We start from the raw sequence: 18,847 nt of genomic DNA, 5'->3' as shown, positions 1-18,847 counted from the left end.
CAAAACAACAATTAATGTGCTCAGCAAACAATAATGGCAGTCAATAACGTGCAGGCAGGACCCTCGTGCTACCCACAGTAATAACACTGGGAAGAGTTGGAGCCTGGACAAGAGCGTGTGCTCAAATGTATCCGGGAAAAGCACAAAAACACCCCTCAGAGGGAGCAGAGCACAAACATTAAACAGGTGGGGAAACATATCGGAGCGTAAACCCTGTTGCGTAAGCAAAGGTGTTGGAGCGGCACCCACGTGCAAGATTCTTTTGAGGGCTTGGACCGCTTAGCACTGCAAGGTGGGCCATGATTGTTATTCTACAGCAAAAGCGATGCGACGTCCGTGATCCTGCAACGTGAGCGAAAGACTTTGTTGCTCTTCTGTGAGGAAACACTGACAGCCTGACTGGGAAAGTGTCAGGAGCTGCACCGAAATAGAAGGACTTTAGCAAACTCGAGCACATGATGCCGCGCCAACATTGCAACACTGCTAACTTTAGCCAAAGCTGCGATTCATCATTTAACGCTGACGTCAACGATAAATGATTTCCTGGTTTGCACAGCGACCTCGACTGTGTTTAATCTGGGCCAAACATGATACATGGTGATTTAGGACTAGTGGGACATACAGAACCAGCCTAAGGCCACCATGAGACGTGTGGCTACTAGGACCATGTATAAACTAGGATGCCACCTAGTCATGTGCACGCCTATCCAAGGGCAAAAGTACATCAAACATGATTATTTTCCATGTGTTCCTTTGTGAGCGGGCAGCCTCCTGGTTCCACCCGTTGACCACATTAGTCTTCCTTGGTCCGTGTGCCACCTCTCTACCAACCTTCGTGTCAATCAGTTTTGCATGTTTTGTAGATCTATTGAATAATTAGTTTTTTCTCCACCATGACAAACTGCCTGCTGTGCAAAAGGTCATTTAAAAAACGACAAAGCTAGTGGTGCCCTAAGATTGTAGCACAGTAGTGTACTTGCGTTATTTACTGATTGATGGATGGAAATATTACTAATCTGCTTGAATATTCTGGAAGTAATTCTTGAAGAAGAGACATTAATAATCATATCATTTAAAAAAGCTGCTGGTGTCTTTTTAATCATTTGGATGTGATAAATGTCTCATGAAGTTTGAGGTGTAACTGATGGACAAGTCCACTCCTACAGTGATGGGACGTTGCGTGAGTCAGGACTTACTTCTTTGACAGTGCTTCTGCGTCCAGCATCGTTCACTGAAGTGCCCGTTGATGGTGGTCGTCTGGCAGGTGGTCTTCCCGACAGACGCCCCGGGGCAAACGTCTCCGCACTCCCTGTCGTTCTTGTTGGCCACGATGTAGTTGTCCTCCACCGAGTCCAGGATCTTGGACCAGTCCAGCGTGGACAGGTAGCAGAGGTCCGGGTTCTTCTCGATCCGCACGGCCCCCCGGGTGATGTTCATCAAGCTATGCAGGCCGATCTCTCGCAGCTGCAGCATCTCGAACACCACCAGGGCGTAGTTGAAGAACAGGTTGTTGCCTCGGATGACCGCCAGGTTGGGGAAGAGGTCGCTCAAGCTCTCCAGGCCGTACACGCGGAAGAGCAGCAGGTAGTCGGTCACCACGGTCAGCTTGGGGAAGGTGAGGCCTCGGAAGTCTTCGGGCTTGGTCCCAAACATGAGTATGATCTTCAGGTGGCCTTCGATCACCGTGCAGTTTGTCAGAGAGTTGAGGTTGGTCACATTGTTGCGGATGTCCTTGCTGGGACAAACTGGGAAGAGAAACGGAAGAGGACAAGATGACTGGAGCCACAAGCTGTCGTGTAAAGAATAGTCTACTTAATGTTGCTATGGAGACTATGCTATGAGCTCAGGAACCCATGTTATATTTATTTTGTCGTCAGCGGACAAAAACAACAGGCTGCGCTCATCCTTGGCTTTGGCCCTGGGATGATTTGTGGCGTTGCCTCTGTGACTTCACACCGTAACAAGCATAAGCACACGCACTGGCAATATTTATCCGAAGAATCAAGGAGCGTTATTTGCCGTGGTGGGCTTTACAATGCTGCTACTGTACTGGCATGCCACTAAACGTCACTCGGGTTTGAGTGGAAGCTACCAAGCAACCAGTCACACGTACTGGACTGCACTACAGCTCAACTGATATGACATTTTTGGTGCTGATAAATCTCAGAAATATCGGCTGATAACCGATATATCTGCCAATACATGAAAAAAGAGCATTGATATCCAGTGTTCCCTCGTGGATCACCTTTCGCAGACTCGCTGTTTTGCTGATTTTTTTGTGTGCAATTTTTGTGCGTATGTTACAGGCCGAGCCCTTTAAGAAGAACTGCATTGTGGGAAGTGGAGTGTTGTAGTTCTGTGCTGAGGCGGCGGCATCTCTCTAGCCTCTCTCTTCCGTCTGCACCACCCATTGTCGTCTGCGTCTTGATTGGCTGTAGACCTTTGTGCCATCTCCTGCTGTGGTCATGGCTACCAAACTAGCTAACCGTGTGAGCTGCTTGCTAACCACCAACACTGTAAACAATACAAGAAACAGAAGAAGCCAACTGAGGAAAATACGATGGCATGAGCAACATGTTTGAACAAGGACCCCAAAACGCTACAGCCGAGCGGCGCCAGGACGAGGCACGGTCAGAGGAGTGAAATGTGAACTTTGAGAGTGTTTAAACAAGAGAGAAATGTGAGAAAATGTTCATGCCTGTCTGAGAGAAGTGTATAAAGTGTATGGTGAGGGCTTTTACAGCCTTAAAACATATAGAATCATTGGAAATAAATATAGTTGGTTATTTCGCAGATTTCACTTATCCATCCATCCATTTTCCTCCGCTTATCCGAGTCCAAGTCATCCAAGTCACGGGGGTAGCAGTCTCAGTAGGGAAGCACAGACTTCCCGGTCCCCGGCCACCTCCTCCAGGTCCACCGGGAGGACACTGAGGCAGTCCCAGGCCAGCTGTGAGACATAATCCCTCCAGCGTGTCCTAGGTCTGCCCCGGGGCCTTCTCCCGGCTGGGCATGCCCGGAACACCTCACCAGGGAGGCGTCCGGGAGGCATCCGGACTAGATGCCCGAGCCACCTCGACTGGCTCCTCTCCATGTGAAGGAGCAGCGGCTCTACTCTGACCCCCTCCCGGATGACCGAGCTCCTCACCCTACCTCTCGGAGCAAACTCACTTATTGCAGTCCATTTTGGGAATGTATCCCGTGCGATAAAAGAGGGAACGCTGTACACAGGACATATGCTGTCCATGAACATCAACTCTTATAATACCCAGAATACGATTCAATGCAAAGAAGCAGAAGAGGACCAAATGAAAATAAGGAAGGTGAATTAGTAAGACTGCCAACATAAGGACATGCCTCTTTGTGACTGACTTTGAGGTGTTCTTTGCTGGTGCTGGAGCCCTGGCTAACGTAACACCTCCACACCATGCTCCTCCTTCTAACTGTCAAATGAAAATATATACAGTTAGTGCTTTTTGGTCATTAGCCTAGTTGAGCATTTTTAAATAAAAACAAGTGGCTGCATGGGGCTGGAAGTGATAATAACCAACCGATGAAATCCTGATGCAAGCACCAAAACAAGGATTGGCCGACCGCCCACTGAGAGTAAAATGTACTCCACCCACCTTGTCAATCCAGCAACACACACGCACATACACACGTGCACGCACAGTTTTTCCAATGCTAGATGAAAAGCGAGGCGTGATCCATCTCACTTGTCAGTAAAAAATTAATCTCTCCTTTTGCGTGACACAACCAAAGAGCACTTTCCTGTGCAGGTGCAACGTGGGACATTCCAGGCTTGGTTTGTGCTGTGTGCAGCTGCAGGCACGCTGCCTGGTGAGAGGCTATATTTGTTTACCAAATGACCCAGCGGCCAGCTGGGGGCACGGGGTCAACTTGTCAGGAGGTACAACAGGCACCTCCATCCGCCAGCTACGGCAGCAACTCATTTTATGATTTCATGCCGTCTGTTGCTCAGCAATATGGATATGGAAGAAATGATTCAATTTTGGGGGTGATTCAGATCACCATCTGGATCCAGAAATGGTTAAAAAGATTATTTAACATTGCAAGATAGGACCATTTTTGGCATTTGTGCATATAACTCCACAAAAAAATGGTCAGAGCGCTTGTTCGGGACATTTAGCCAATTACAATGTTAAATACTCTTGAGAAATTCAAGTGTATTGCTTCTGATACGGTGTACTTGCATCATTATGCCATATATTATCATTACAGAACCAAATGGTCTCAAAATAACAAGAATATTGCTTATCGTCAATAATATTTAGGACTATTATTGTCCAGCAACATTTGTCACATGACAGTCCTACTTCTCTGTTTGAGTAATATCATGAGAGCAAACCTATTCTAGCACTAACAGTCCAAACTACAAAATACGTCATAAAGGTATGTATAATTCGTGCTGATACTGTATTGGCTTGATATGGATATTGGCCGATACTCAAGGCTGCAATACTGGTCTCGTATTGGAAGTGAAGAAGTCGCCCCTTGCTGACGTCGCGTTTTTTTTCTGTTAGCTTAGCCAGAATCACCAGCGCCTCTGCTGGTTGCAGGGAAGTAGTGCGCTTCATGTTGCCTCCATTGCTTCAAGAAGCGATGAACTCATTCAATCCCAGGCATTTCTCAACGACGACCCCTTCAGTAGCGGCCATTTTAGATGATTTGGACTGATCGTTCAAGGCACACAGATTATTGTGTTGTATGGTTTTATAAACATGGAACCTACCAAAACAATTTATGTACAAATATAACACCATCAACTATTTACTATTTTCACATTTGAAACTGAACTGTGTGTGTGCATGTGTGTGCATGTGCATGCGTCAAAATTTCTATACAATGCGTAACCTTCTGCATGCTCTCTCACTTCCTTCTTCCTGTCATGTGCGTTTTTTTCCGTCCATATGATTTCGTGGCAACAAATGACTTTCTCCAGTACAACGCTGTTCAACCGAGGGTGTAGTACCACAGCGCGTTTCCAACGAGGAGGTAGTTGGACCACCTGTAGCAATGAGCCGCACCAACTGCCAAGGCTTGATCAACCTCCATTTCTGCACAACAGCTTTAAATTGTTGACCCATTTTGTGGTCCCCGAAACAGGCCCTTTTTGTATTATTGTGAAATACACATTATTTTTCAGTTTTGGGTAACCCTACCTTTTATTTTAACCTCTGTCAAGTCACCACTTACCTTGGTAACGCTTCAAGCTATTCATTGGACTTCAACGACTGGAATTTCAATGAAGAACTGGAAAAATTGGGGTGCTGTAAAACTTTGACAGGTAGTGTACGTTGTTGGGATCAGGTGTTAGGGTTTCTAAAAACGTCTACAACGTCTTTGCTATTGGATGAGTTAATCAACAAGCAATAGGAAGATCCGATATCCATCTAGAAGCAGAGGCAAATGGAGACATGAGGCAAACATGCTAAGGCTAAACTGGTTTGTTATTATGGTGGCGTGTGTTGCAGTTCAAGCCGCAAACCAGCAGTGTCAACAAGTCAACCTCCAAATGGAAAGTTTCCTTTCACACGGACTGGAACTGCAAGGAGGAGACTGCAACAAGTCTGGCCAAACTGCAGATGGACCAAACTTCCGACCATCAGAGACCTGCGCGCCCATGCGGGCCAAAGAACGGCGCTTCTAAAGCTGCCAAAATAGCGATGCACCGAGCGAACCTGAGGGGAAGGCGAGTCACCGCAGGGCGACGAGTGCAAGCTCCTATCAGTGTTCACTTTCAGCCAGGATAGTATTTTTAGCGACACATTCCCAATAGAGAATCTAATACACGCTGATAGTGAAACAAGGACATGGCAGCCCCGATGAGTGAGTGAGGAATTCTGGAGCGGCGGCAGAAAACATGGCTGACAAAAGGTTACTATGGTGACGGGATCAGCAAGGCCAGATTGAAAAGACGGCGTGCGGTGCTGAGAATGGTCAATGAGATATTAGCAAAGGGCCAAAAGAGAATAGGGGACAAATGCAGAGCACGCCGATGTCCCACGTGTCCACGTGCTCGGTCACACAATGTGCACAACACGCTGGTCCTTCATTACTGTCAGAAGCAAGCTATTCTCATCCCCCTCCATGAAGGTGGGTGGCGGACACAGTGTGGGGCCAACATGTTCGGCTGGGGGTGGTGGGGGTGGTGGTGTGCATGGCTGCCCGGAGGCCCTCTGAGAGGCCTCTTTAAGCATGCGGGAACACAAACACCCCGGCTGATTGCAACACTTCCCTTTTCAAGGGTTCACTGTTCTGTTGCTGTTCCGACACGGGCTGAACTACCTCCAAATCTCATCCCCAAAAAACACAGCAGTCAGCATGATACAGGATTGTTAACATGTGATGTCATGACTTTCAGGAAGGCTTGTAGAGAAGTTGTAAATACTGTAGTAGCTCTGCAGAACAGACGCCGATCCCTTTTCTCTATAATTGCCATTTTTCACAATCCAGGTCGAAGGCTTGAATATGCCTCACATCCTTACTAAACGCGTTTGAAGTATAAAGTGTATGGCTACTCGCCACTCATGAAAGATAAGGGAAGATGATGGATGAACAGGTGGGACGGGAGCCACGGGGTAGCCTTTAGCCTGGCCATCAGGCTGGCGCGAGAGGCTAGCAGGCTAGACAAGGACCCGCCTACATAATGCGAGGTGTGAGGCCGGGTTGACTGTCGAAGCTCGCGCAAACAAACGCGTGCATCCATCTCGCTGAGCGCACAACCATGGTGCGTTCAAGAACTGCCAGACAAAGTGAGAAATCTCAAAGCTTGACAAAAAATCTTATCAGACATGGGTGGGGAATGAGTTATTTTCGAGGGGGGAAAAAAACACGCCTATTTTTGGAGGGAAAACATGAAAATGAAAATAATTTGGACCAAAAACCAGGAAAATTTTCAGGGCCAACACCCAACTCTCGAGATGAGACTTGCACGCAATTGGGTCCACAAGAATGAGACGAGATGAGATGTTAGCATTAACTTGAAGAAAACTACAATGAAAAAATAGGACTGTACACACACACTTTATTTAACCAAGTGACAAAACAATGCAAGAGTGTTTGGAAATGCTGATTGTCCCACAAACTGACACTAAACAATATTATTGTCAACATCTTTTGAGACCAAATAAACCACTAATGTTATGATAATATATCATACTAACAATAACAAGAATGAATAATAATGCAATATTTCTTTTAATAGTCATGTTTCGTTCTGTTCGGTTGTGGAATTGGCCTATTTTCTCACAGGAAATTGGTAGAGTCTGTCAAACGTTTGCAGCTTTCGGCGACCTGATGGCTTTTCAGTAGGGGTGTCAGCATGAATAGTTCCAGCTTGTAGTTGAACAATGCAGCTCACTGTTTTTCTCTTATCGACTTGTCTTGTCTTTGATATTTACCATTTAAAAAAATAATAAAAACATTAGACATAGATTTAAATTATGAATATTAAATATTAATATTTAAAATATATTTGGTTTTTTATTAGGTATTAGTATTAACATTTTTGCTTTTTGTAGCTACATTGTCTTTTTGCTCTATTTTTCCACTTTTGCTGGGTTTTTGCAATGACAAACGTTCCACAGATGGCCCCTGGGCCGCACTTTGGACACCCATGCGTGTTTTGTCAGCAAGGCGAGGTGCTGCCAGGCGGGTGATGGAGGAGTGTGTCAAAGCTCTGCCTTCTTGGCACCGTCTCTGGTCAGAGGTTGGGTTGCGCTGTGGAGGGGTTTATGCAGCTTTCAGACCTGCATGGCAAGGTGGTACGAAGGTGGAGATCCACTCCCGCTGGCCTGCAGATACTTCAACTTTGTTGACTGCTTGCATTTAATTACCCAATAAATGTACGACATAAGAATACCTTCCTGTCTTTCACTTTTAATGCTCACCCCTACTTGCTAAAGACAGCAACCATGTAGCTAACTTGTCAACACGGATCTCTTATACGTATGAGGTGTGTTATGAAGCCAGTTGGTCACCACAGTAGCATTATTAACAAAGAAAGACATCCATTTAACCCTTCATTTTCCAAAACATGGTCACCGATACGCCTGACTTTCATTTCTGCTACTAACTTGGAGCATTAAGATGGTGGCAACTGCTTACCGCCGATGGAAAAAAAGACAGCCACACGCGCTGGGAACACCGAGGTAGGTTGGATTGCAAGGTTTATAGCGTGCGTAAAGCACTTCTTTCACAATGTATTACTGTATTATCATTCATAGTAGCCACGCCATCGTTCACGGCTTGACTGGCTTCTGGCTGACCTGGTCTCGCCAGACAGCTTTTTCTCCTCACGTTTTAAACTCTCGAGACCCCGACTGTGTAATTAAAAAAAAAAAGGCAGATGTTGCATGACTGCAGCAGTGCTCCTTGATAATCCAATGCAGCACAAAAGTCATCTTCTTCGTTAGTGCTGTCATGACACAATGTATGTGGTTAGCCTGCCGGGTCACGTGGAGGTGACAGCGGCGCTGCTGTGTCGGATTGCGCCATTTGAAAGGCTGCAAGAGCAACGGTACTTGCTGCACTTTGTCGAGCAGGAAAGGGTTTTTCATGTCAGACACGGCGTTGTCTTGGAGTTTCATCGCTGGACAAACCAGACGTCTGAAATCCAGCAATGTCGAGCCCACCACAAGATGCCCCCCCACCCCATACATGGGCAATTACACAATGACACACTCGGCCATTAACTCCAGCACATTGCTCAAGTTTGGTACACCTCCCAGCACAGCATGGTTGGTCATGCTGATGTACAGCCCAGTCACAGAATGACTGCGTGCCAGTTCTTCATGTTTACCTCCACCTTTCATATGGAAATAAAAGTGTAATGGCCTAGAAACTACGCACATCGCATCAAGACTCGATTTTCCTTTTGCAGACACCTTCTTAGGATGATACTGTGTCCTAATTTAACTCAACAATGAATTACTCATGGTGAAATTTAGGGAAAGTGATGTAAAGTGTGCAGTTTCTTGGAAACATTGATGGATATGTCTGAAATGAGCATTACGGTTGATGTGCTATCCATTGGAAAATTAGGGGAAATGTAGTGAAAGTGCTAAATGTAAGAGCTCCCCCATCAGGTCAGTCATTTTTTGTGTGTAATCCTGCAAACTACGGCCCTGTCCACACTGGAACGCTCCTCAGATTTTTTTTTTATTTTGGTGGGTTGAAAAAAAATTGGCGTCCACACTGTTCCGGATGAGTAAATAGCTGCAAACCGTAGAAGAAGAAAGAACACATGCGTATAAGTCCATCGTCTTGCGTTCTCTGTCGCTCATCTGGACTGGCGACACAACACCCAACAAATTCTGAAGAAGTCCCAAAGGAGACTGTACTTCCTGAGAAGACTGAGGAAATTTGGCATGTCCACCACAACCCTGAGTTGCTTCTACAGATGCACTATGGAAAGTGTCCTTACCGCCTCCATCACTGTTTGGTACGGTAACTGTACAACACGTGATAGGAAGGCACTCCAGCGGGTGATCAAGACCTCACAGAACATTGTTGGGGCAGCCCTCCCCTCACTGCAAGACATTTATAAAACTAGAGTCCTACGAAGAACACACAACCTCATCAAGGACAGCACACATCCACAACACTCATTATTCACACTCCTACCGTCAGGCAGACGCTACAGGAGTTTGAAGTCCAGGACCACAAGGCTGGCAAACAGCTTTTACCCACAGGCCATCAGGCTTCTCAACGAAGCACTCACACACTCATAGCACTTTATTTATTTATCTATTTATTTGTATTAATGTCTCTTCTGTTGTCGTTGCTTAATTTATTGGTATTTATGTTTCTTATGTTCTTATTCTTTCTTGTGTTTTCTTTCTTTTCTTGGGAGAATGAACAGAATAAGATTTTCATTGCATAGTATAACTGCTGTTTTACCATGCACATGACAATAAAACTCTCTTGAATCTTGAAAGCAGAATGAATTCCATGAGTCACTTTGGAGAATAAAACAAGAAAATATCAGGAGAATGTGGACTGGGGTGAGTCATGCCCGTCCAATATTCAGATATTATGTTGGCTTATCGTCAAAGCTCACTTCTGGTCACGTGACGGCGGTGGGTTGGTGATGTCATCGTTTTCGTGTCGGCTGTCTACACAAAAAACGACGAGCCGGCGTTTTCAGAGTTTCCCATTCTGGAAGCCAATTTCCAAAAAAATACTGATTCCGCGTGAATGCGAGGCTGAAACCATAAAATACAAACATTTCTATCGAGGCAGCAAAATGATTGACTTTGGGGGGTTTTCTTAGCGTTTGATTAATCGATCTATCGATGACCGTGACAGGTAATTTGTGTCCTGAGGGGATTTTGGGGGGGGGGGGGGGGGGAGAGAGTTTAAAGAATGGCCAGCTCAAAACAAAACAAAAGTACCAAGTCTCACACGAACCTGCTATAACGTATTCAACTTGGGATTCCCAGTTTCAGGTTGAGAGATATTCCCCGCTTTCAACAAGTACACCAGGTCGCCCCGCGGCTGGTCAGATGATGAAATGGGTCAGCGTGAGTCCCTCCTTCCATGCCGGCTTTCACGCTCCATTCCAAGAGGTCCAAAGAGGAGGAGGAGGCGGGGGGGGGGGGGGGGGGGGCTGCCTGCCTCGCAAATTACACAACTCCCTTTTGATTTAAGTCTCCAAAATTCTCGCTTGAGTCGGTTTGATGTCATCGCTGAGCCAAATATGTGAGGAAAGGCGAGGGCGGGCAGTGCTTCCCTTGTCTAAAGACGCTGGACTGCTGGCATTGTGGCGTACCCATCTAAAGCCACCCAACGAACAGGAGGTGTTTGTTTTTGGGTGATCAGGTCTCTTTATGAGAAATGCTTTGTGTGTCCCTTTGGTTTAAGACTGGATGACTGTAATGGAATCACTATTCGCTCATTATACATGAAATCCGTCACATTTTATCACATAAGTGCAGTTTGTGCACACCTGGAGATAAGACGGACTGGAACAAATCTGGATTTGACCAACTGTATCTGTTGATTTGTCCTAATGAAACATCATGACATGACTACAGTACTACCACATCACTACCACCAGGAGAACCAACGATGGAGGGGAGGAGCCACCTGCTGTCGCCCAGCCCACTGCACTATATTGGGACACATGTTCCGAGCAGCCGGTGTGCCACTACGGAGGTCAGGACAACCGGAGTATAGAGTGGGAGGAGCCACCTGGCGTGGCCCAGCAAGGTGCACTGTATTCGAGCACACGCTTCGAGCAGCCGGTGTGACACCACGGAGGTCCAACATTTAGAACAACGTCCTTCCTCTTAAAGTGAATGTTTGTTTACCATTGAGCTCAGGGGGAGTTATGACAGGCTGGTAACGTCACAGGCAGGAGGAAAAAGGAGTGCTTGGTTTGCTCACCTGCACAGTACGACTTATCACGTTTTTTTCATGACTGGCTATCTCAGCTATTTTTAATGTTAAAAAAAAAGAATGAAAATGGAAGCGTTTCATTTGTCAAATGCACAGTTGAACAGACGCGTTTTCAGCCTGGATTTGAAGATTGCCAACGTTGAGCATTGCCACACATCTTCTGGAAGACTGCGCCGGATTTTGGCAGCATAAAACTGAAACGCGGCCTCACCCTGTCGAGTCCTGAGTCGTACACAGGCAGAGCTGCTTTCAAGTCTATTCTCTGAGCGACAGGAAGCCGGTGCAGAGACCCGAGTACTGGACTAACATGCTCACATGTCCTGGTTCTAGTCAGGACTCCAGCAGCTGATAGGGAGGGGAAAGTAGTACTGCAGCTGTTTTACATCTGCTTTCCAGAGCCCGGTGAGAAGGCGTTACAGTAGTCTCGCCTGCTGGAGACAAAGGCATGGATTAGTCTCTCTAATGCTGGCTTAGACGCTACTGCATTTCAGCTTTGTAATATAGGTGAAATGCTACTAAAAATGACATAATAATACGAGTTTATTCTTGTAAAATTGAAACTTGTGTTCTTTATTTGATTATTATGTTTTTTCTTAATTCGATTATGACTTTTTTTCTTGATATTTGGACTTTATTCCTGTGAAATACAGCTGTTTTTTTCCATTTCTGCTGTTTTGTAAAATTTTCCAACTATTTCATTTCAGCTTTCCTGTTGTAATTTTCTTCTCGTAATTATAACTTTATTTATTTTTATCTTTAAAAAAAAAAATGTATTTTTTTCTTTATTTCAACATTGTTACTAAAATGATATTTTTCCTCATATTATACGTTTATTCTCATAAAATTGCAACTTTTTTCTCCCTTAGAAAACGTTTTTTCCTCTTAATATTTTGACTTTACTTTCTGCTGTTGATTTTTTTGGGATCATTTTCAGAATATTTCAGCTTTTTTGTATATTTTCTTCTCCTGATATTTTCAGTTTATTCCCATGTGATAAAATTTCCCCCAACCTAAGTTTCCAAAAATGACAACTTAAAAAAACAAAAAAATGTGTTTCTTTAATATTTCAAGTTCCTGCTACTAAGATTACATTTTTCCTCATACAATTACTTTATTCTTGTGACATTATCTTGTCTTTTTTTTCCTTGCTAGATTACAACTCTTCTCTTAATATTTGGACTTTTGATTGATTTTTCCATTTTTGCTGCTGCTGTTTTTTTTAAGTTTCCTTGTTAAATTACATTTTTAGAGTGTGCTGCGGGCCAATAAAATCACAGCCGTGGGCCGCAAATGGCCCCTGAGCCGCACTTTGGACATCACTGGTCTACAGGGAGAGGGGTGCTGTCCTAATATAAGAGTAGGGGAGGCTGCAAGGCTGCTCTTCCCTTTTTAATGTGATATGATTTGTGTTCATGACCATCAATGTTGTCTGTTGAATGAAATCAGTTGACTTTTCTTTTGCATTTGTTCAACGGTGTAGTCAGATTGTAGAAGACATGCGCTTTAGAAAACAGTGTCGGGACCCTCAGTGCCTCCTTGGTTCGATCAGACTGTATAAACTTCATTCATTCATTCGTTCATTCATTCATTCCAACCGTCCCAAAAATCAGTCGGGAGCTTATTGTCACATTCCAGCAGCAACACAAACAAAAGACCCACCGAAAGAGCCGATTAGTTTCTCTTGCATTCTCAGACTTCTTACATCGGGTCGGCGGGGGACAAAACATTTTGTTTACAGCGCACTCAGACACAAAACACACGATAAGTGCTAACCTTTGTCCCTTTGCGTGCATGCATGCAGCGGCTGTGACTTACAATGAGGCAACAACAGCGTAGGCTGCCAGAGTGCGTGCGTGCGTGCGTGTGCGTGCCCTCGTCAATACGTCATCGCTGACAAAACAAGAACGTACAGTATGTCTATGGCGGCGGGTCCGTCAGTGCAAACACTTCGCGTCTGCTTTCATTCAAGGTGGATAAGGCCACAAGAGATGCATCAGGCAACAAATGTGTTTTTTCCTATTTGGGCCGGGCTTTATCGCGTCCAACAACAATGGAAGGTCAAAATATCACCTTAATGCAAAAAAGCATTCCAGCAAGCCCGCAGCTAACGTTAGCAAGCGGTGTCGCCAGTCTACGCCAGGTGATGGCGTTCAGAGCCAAGCTAAGTACACTCAGGCAAATTCAAAAAACTCGCTGGAGAAATGTTTTCACGACATCGGAGAATCAGAGAACTAACTGTGGGGGTGTTTCTGCTTTTTCTAGGCGACACATTCCAAAAAGATGGACCAGCCTTGCATATCAAAGGTCGTGCCCAAATGACACCACTAAACACAGTCAGAACCGCCGTCAGCGCATCTTGCAAGACCTTGCAGCCCAGTCTCTGGTTAGCGCCGGGCGACTCGGACTAAAATGAAATAGTCCATTCTCTTTTTGAAATAAATATAGAAAAAGTGAAATATAATCTTCAATCTTAAGCGCCAGGTTAGCGCTGTGAGCTCTTCCATCTCGTTGGGGAGAGATCTCACCTTCCCCACCATGACAGACGGTAACCACGCTTTATGCGGCCTTTTCCACTGTCCCACTATCCTCCTTCGTATCGCCGCGGGAATCTCCTGTCGCTCGGCGTAGCGGAGGGGTCTGCTGCTGCTCCCGAGTGCAAACAACGGAGCCGTGAATGAATGCGTCTCCCGCAACAAGCAAGAGGCAAGCTACAAACGTAACAAGACGAACATCCATAGGCGTCGCTATGGCACAAAAAACAATAAGAAAGTATGAATGAAGCACTACTAAACACTAAAAATGCAGCGGAAAATACGGAGCTGCTGTACCTAGCTGCCACTCGAGCAGCGCCATCTTGAAACATGAGACCACCGCATCAAATCCAGGCTCCATCGATATGAACGACGTACTTGTTTTTCATATGGCGCTTCAAAGAAATATCGATACATCGCCCAGCCCTACCTCTGGTCCGCTCATGTCCAGTGGAACCCTTTGCGACACGACGATTATCGAGTCACCGTCCAGCCAGGTTGCGCACAAAATTCGACGCGATCCCAGAAAGTTGGAAAACTTTTCAGCGCTGTCGCCCAGACGAGGACCAATCAGCGGGAGTTTCGCTGATCGACAACCAAGATTCACGGAGGGCTCGCTTTCGCTTCATTATGACTGCTGTCAAATGTGCGGCCGTTTGTTACCGTGGTAACGTGACTTCATGCAGGCTTTATTTCACAGCGCATTGATGGAACATCAAAACATTTTAGCTGACTAATCAGTCGCTGCTCATTTCTAGTCGATGGAGCAAGGAAGTGCGTGTCTCGCTCACCTGGTTGGGAATAATGTGCTCCACTACCGAAGGTGTCATTTTGCTTTGAACACTGCAAAAACTCAATATCTTACCAAGAATATTGGTCTTATTTCCAGTAAGCCTGTCTACGTTTAGGATTTATGACTCATTTAAAAGTCATTTAGTCTTAGTGAAGTCATTATTATTTCTCTCCTTTTCCAATAAACAAATAGGTAGTCTGGGATGGATACATTCATCCACAAAAGCCCCATCATGCCGTCCTTCAGAACCAAGGAAACACACAATGTCAATTTCAGAAATAAAACGATTGATTATCTAAAAAATTAAACCTATTGGTCGTCCATTATTTAATGACATTTTTTTTATTTTCTCGTGTGTATTTAGAATTGCACCTTAACCGAGCAAAAATACTTTTGTTCCCGATGACTCGATTAATGGCAAACATTTTCAGTAGAATGCTCGATGACTAAAATGTTGGATAGCTGCAGCCCCACTTGGAATTCACTCCGGGTGCGAGAGCGTCGCTCACCGGTGTCGCTGGCCACAGCCGCCAGTTTTGCCAGTCGCAGTCGCTTTTCAACTCCCGTGACGCTGCTTGCGCAGTTTTGCTTTTTCTTTGACTTTTTCTTGGCGACACAGTTCCAAAATGTGCATATATGATCAAGCATTGTAAAAAGCTGTGTCCTACTTTCCCCTCTCTATCACAACCCGACCGGCCTGGGTTCTGTTCCAGGTTTCTTCCGTCAAGGGCGTTTGTCCTTGCTTGCCCATGTGGGGTTGCGTTGGTTCTCTTGGATGCAGGAGGAGCGTGCTTGTAGACCTGCTCCATGTGGGAAGCGCCTCCAGGTGCCTTCTGTGTTGAATTGGCGCTACAGAAACTAAATTAACTTGACTTGATGCTGCAGAAATAAAACTGATTTGACTCGTGTTGGCCGTTTATGGCCCGCAAGCCATCGGTTCCTCACTCCCGAGTTGAATTATTCCTAAAAAAAACACTTGGTGTCTGGATCATTGGAGTGTTTTATTAGGTTGAATTCGCTCATCTTCATAATACACTGAGTAGCTAAGCAATATAACGATCCATTTGGATTGCTACAACTGAATGTTTATGATGTGGATGGAGTTCTGGTGCAGATTTCTAAAATGCATTTTGGTTATGACGAGAAAGAAAGCAAATGACACAAAAAACAGACTTGTTGACGAAAGTGTGGGACACTTAAATGAAAGGTTACTTACTCTCCCCGGTGGCTTGCTGACAGCTGGTCATGAAGCAGCAGGCTGCGGCCAAAACAAAAGCCAAAGTCCGGAGCCACATAACTGACTCGGGCTGAATCACCATCCGCCACTGCGCCGGGTCCAACTCTCGAGTAAATCCTTCTTGGCGAGGGTGACAGCTGACACACTGGACGGGGAGGAGGAGGGTGGCGGTATTCTTCAGGAAATTGTTTTGGTTTTGCGGCGAGAGCCAGCAAGTAAACAAAAAATAACAGCCGACATCCCGGAAGATGGGCGGAGGAACGAGTCCAACGTGTTCACTCCAACGCAAGCGAGTTGAGCGACTGATGCTAATGCTAACGCTAACCAGCTAGGCTGCGGAACGACGGCTGTTCACAAGCAGATTTGTTGCACCTTTAAACGGGTTGGCGCCTCACACTCACGCCCTTTGGGTTAACCCGACAGGTTTAGAAAGCCACCACAAAAAAGGTACTTTTACACGGAGCGCCACGCTAATTGTAATTTGGCTAACTCGTCGCTAGCTGCCAAAACTAGCTAGCCCAGTCCCCCCGCCCCCCCACACGTACACAAGTTCGCGCCGCGGACACTCACGCCTGATCAAAAAACACCGCATGTGACCCACTCAAAGTTCAATTCTTAATGTAGACGTGAGAAAATGGCATTCGATCTAATTCAGGTGAAGCGTCACAGAGAGTCCATGCTGCTGGTGTGGCGTAAAAATCAAATCCTCCTCAAGTGTGCAAACCCCCCACAAAAAAACATGGCAAAATGCTTCTAGTCTTGCAGCTTTTGCAGCTCCGATCCTTCGCCTGCAAGCTGAGCTCCAGATCGGCCCCTCGATCACAACAGTACTGAGATTTTCTTCCAAGAGATTTTCCAGCACCACGTTTGTTTATTTTCTTCCTTGCACTTTTTCCATTTAAAGCTAATCTGTGCTGTTGTTGGTTCTGTTCTAATGGCACAAAGTCCAGGTTATGTTATTTCGTATATATACTGATTGGAAAAATCCTTTCTTCTTGCACAGACAGAGGTAGATTGTCTCCCAGGCTGTGCTGGATCTCCTTTTCCCAGCCAGTAAACAAACCTGCCAGAGAGCCAGATGGGCTCCAAAGAAAAGACGGACTGGATTTTCTTGGATTACACCGGAGGCTCGTCCTCAATCTCTGTCTTTCAATCAATCACAAACCACAGTTTACGTGTCATTGCTCATCCGGGATGATTATTACACTGCGTGCTACTAGTAGCACGAATACAAACATTTACAGAGTCAAGGGAAGCATCTATGAAGGAGTATCAGGGCCACATTGAAAAAAACAACAGAGTAAAGTCCTCAGTTCCCGAGAAAAAAAGTCAATTTACAAGAAAAAATTGTAATCTTCTGAGAATTAAATTGTCAATTTCAGAGAATAAAGTCACAAATATATGAGACAAATTGACGACTTTATTCTTGTAAATGTACAATTTTATTATTATTACAATAATAAAGTCATTATTGTAATATTACAAAAAAGTTGTACGTTTACAAGAATAAACTCGTCAACTTACGACTTTATTATTGTAATATTACAAAAAAGTCATACATTTGAGAAAAAAGGTCGTACGAGAAAAAAGTCCTCAATTTATGAGAATAAAGCCATCACTTTTACGACTTTATTTTATAAGAATAAATTTCTGACCTTTTTTGGGGTGATATTAAGAATTAAGTCGTAAATTGATAACTTTTCTCGTGAATTTACAATTTCTTTATTGTAAATTTACAACTTTTTTGGTCATATTACAATAATAAAGTCGGAAATTGATTACATTTCTCGTAGATTTACGACTCTTTTTCTCGTCAATTTACAACTTTGTTCTTGTAATATTACCAAAGAAGGTCATACATTTACAAGAAAGTTGTAAATTCACGAGAAAAAAAATTTCGCAAATTTACAAGAAAAGTAATCAATTTACAACTTTATTCTTATAATATAACAAAAAAGTCAGAAATTTACAAGAATGAAATTGTAAATTTATGAGAAAAAAGGTCGTACATTTACGGGAAAAAAGTTGTTAATGTATGAGAAAAAAAGTCGACTTTATTCCTGTAATATTATCAAAAAAGTCATAAATTTACAAGAATAAAGTCGTAAATTTATGAGAAAGTAATCAATTTACGACTTTATTCTTGTAATATTACCAAAAAAGTCACACATTTATTCTTGTAATATTACCAAAAAAGTTATAAATTAAGTAAACTCATAAATTGACAAGAAAAATATGACAAGAAAACGGTGGTAAATTGACATCTTTTCTCGTAAATTGACGCCTTTTTCCTGATAAATGTACGACTTTATCTGGTAAATGACTTTGTTCTCCAAAGTCAGCTTTGTATTGAATATGTGTCCCTAATACTCCATCCATCTCCCCACCCAGCACAAGCTTCCATATGTAAAAACAGCTTGGTGGTTCCACATCAGGACAGGGTTGTCAGTAGGGGGCGATGGACCGAGCCCAAGACTGATAGTATCAATACTGTGGTATCAGTATGGGATCAAATATCAGTGGGTTTTTATGTTGGCATTGTTGATACTGTAATATTTCACATCTAAACATGAAACCGGAACGTTTCTAATTCATCATTTAATCTACTGTACAGTATATGATACGTAATGTTTGCTTTTTTCGGTGTGACTCTTATCCCCAAAACACGGAGCACACTCATATGGAAATTCCAAGAACCCGGAATCAGTACAACATGCGTTTCTAAGGTCCTGGCTGCAGCGACGTCGGAGGAAACTCAGACGCATGAGTGACCATATAAGGTCGTGCGATCGGGAACTAGTCTGACGTCTTCCGTTTTTGTTTGCTGTCTCGGTTCTACGGTGGCCCGGTTATTTTGACGCA

The 18,847-nt window shown here is 44.4% G+C and overlaps 1 protein-coding gene across 1 annotated transcript in view; it reads right to left on the bottom strand.

The window, feature by feature from the left end:
- insra (insulin receptor a) overlaps positions 1 to 17,071 on the bottom strand; it is a 67,930-nt gene extending 50,859 nt beyond the window's left edge. Inside the window, exons 1-2 of the mRNA XM_054767008.1 lie at positions 15,965 to 17,071; positions 1,197 to 1,745 (exon numbers count right to left, since the gene is read on the bottom strand). Of these exons, the coding sequence (XP_054622983.1) occupies positions 1,197 to 1,745; positions 15,965 to 16,067 (652 nt within the window). The 5' untranslated portion in view covers positions 16,068 to 17,071. The remainder of the gene's footprint in view (positions 1 to 1,196; positions 1,746 to 15,964) is intronic.
- Positions 17,072 to 18,847: the final 1,776 nt, after the last annotated feature.

Source organism: Dunckerocampus dactyliophorus, chromosome 2, assembly GCF_027744805.1.
Source record: "Dunckerocampus dactyliophorus isolate RoL2022-P2 chromosome 2, RoL_Ddac_1.1, whole genome shotgun sequence".
NCBI classification, from domain to species: domain Eukaryota; kingdom Metazoa; phylum Chordata; class Actinopteri; order Syngnathiformes; family Syngnathidae; genus Dunckerocampus; species Dunckerocampus dactyliophorus.
The sequence above is the reverse complement of the archived record's forward strand: the minus strand, read 5'-3'. Positions and strand labels throughout refer to the sequence as shown.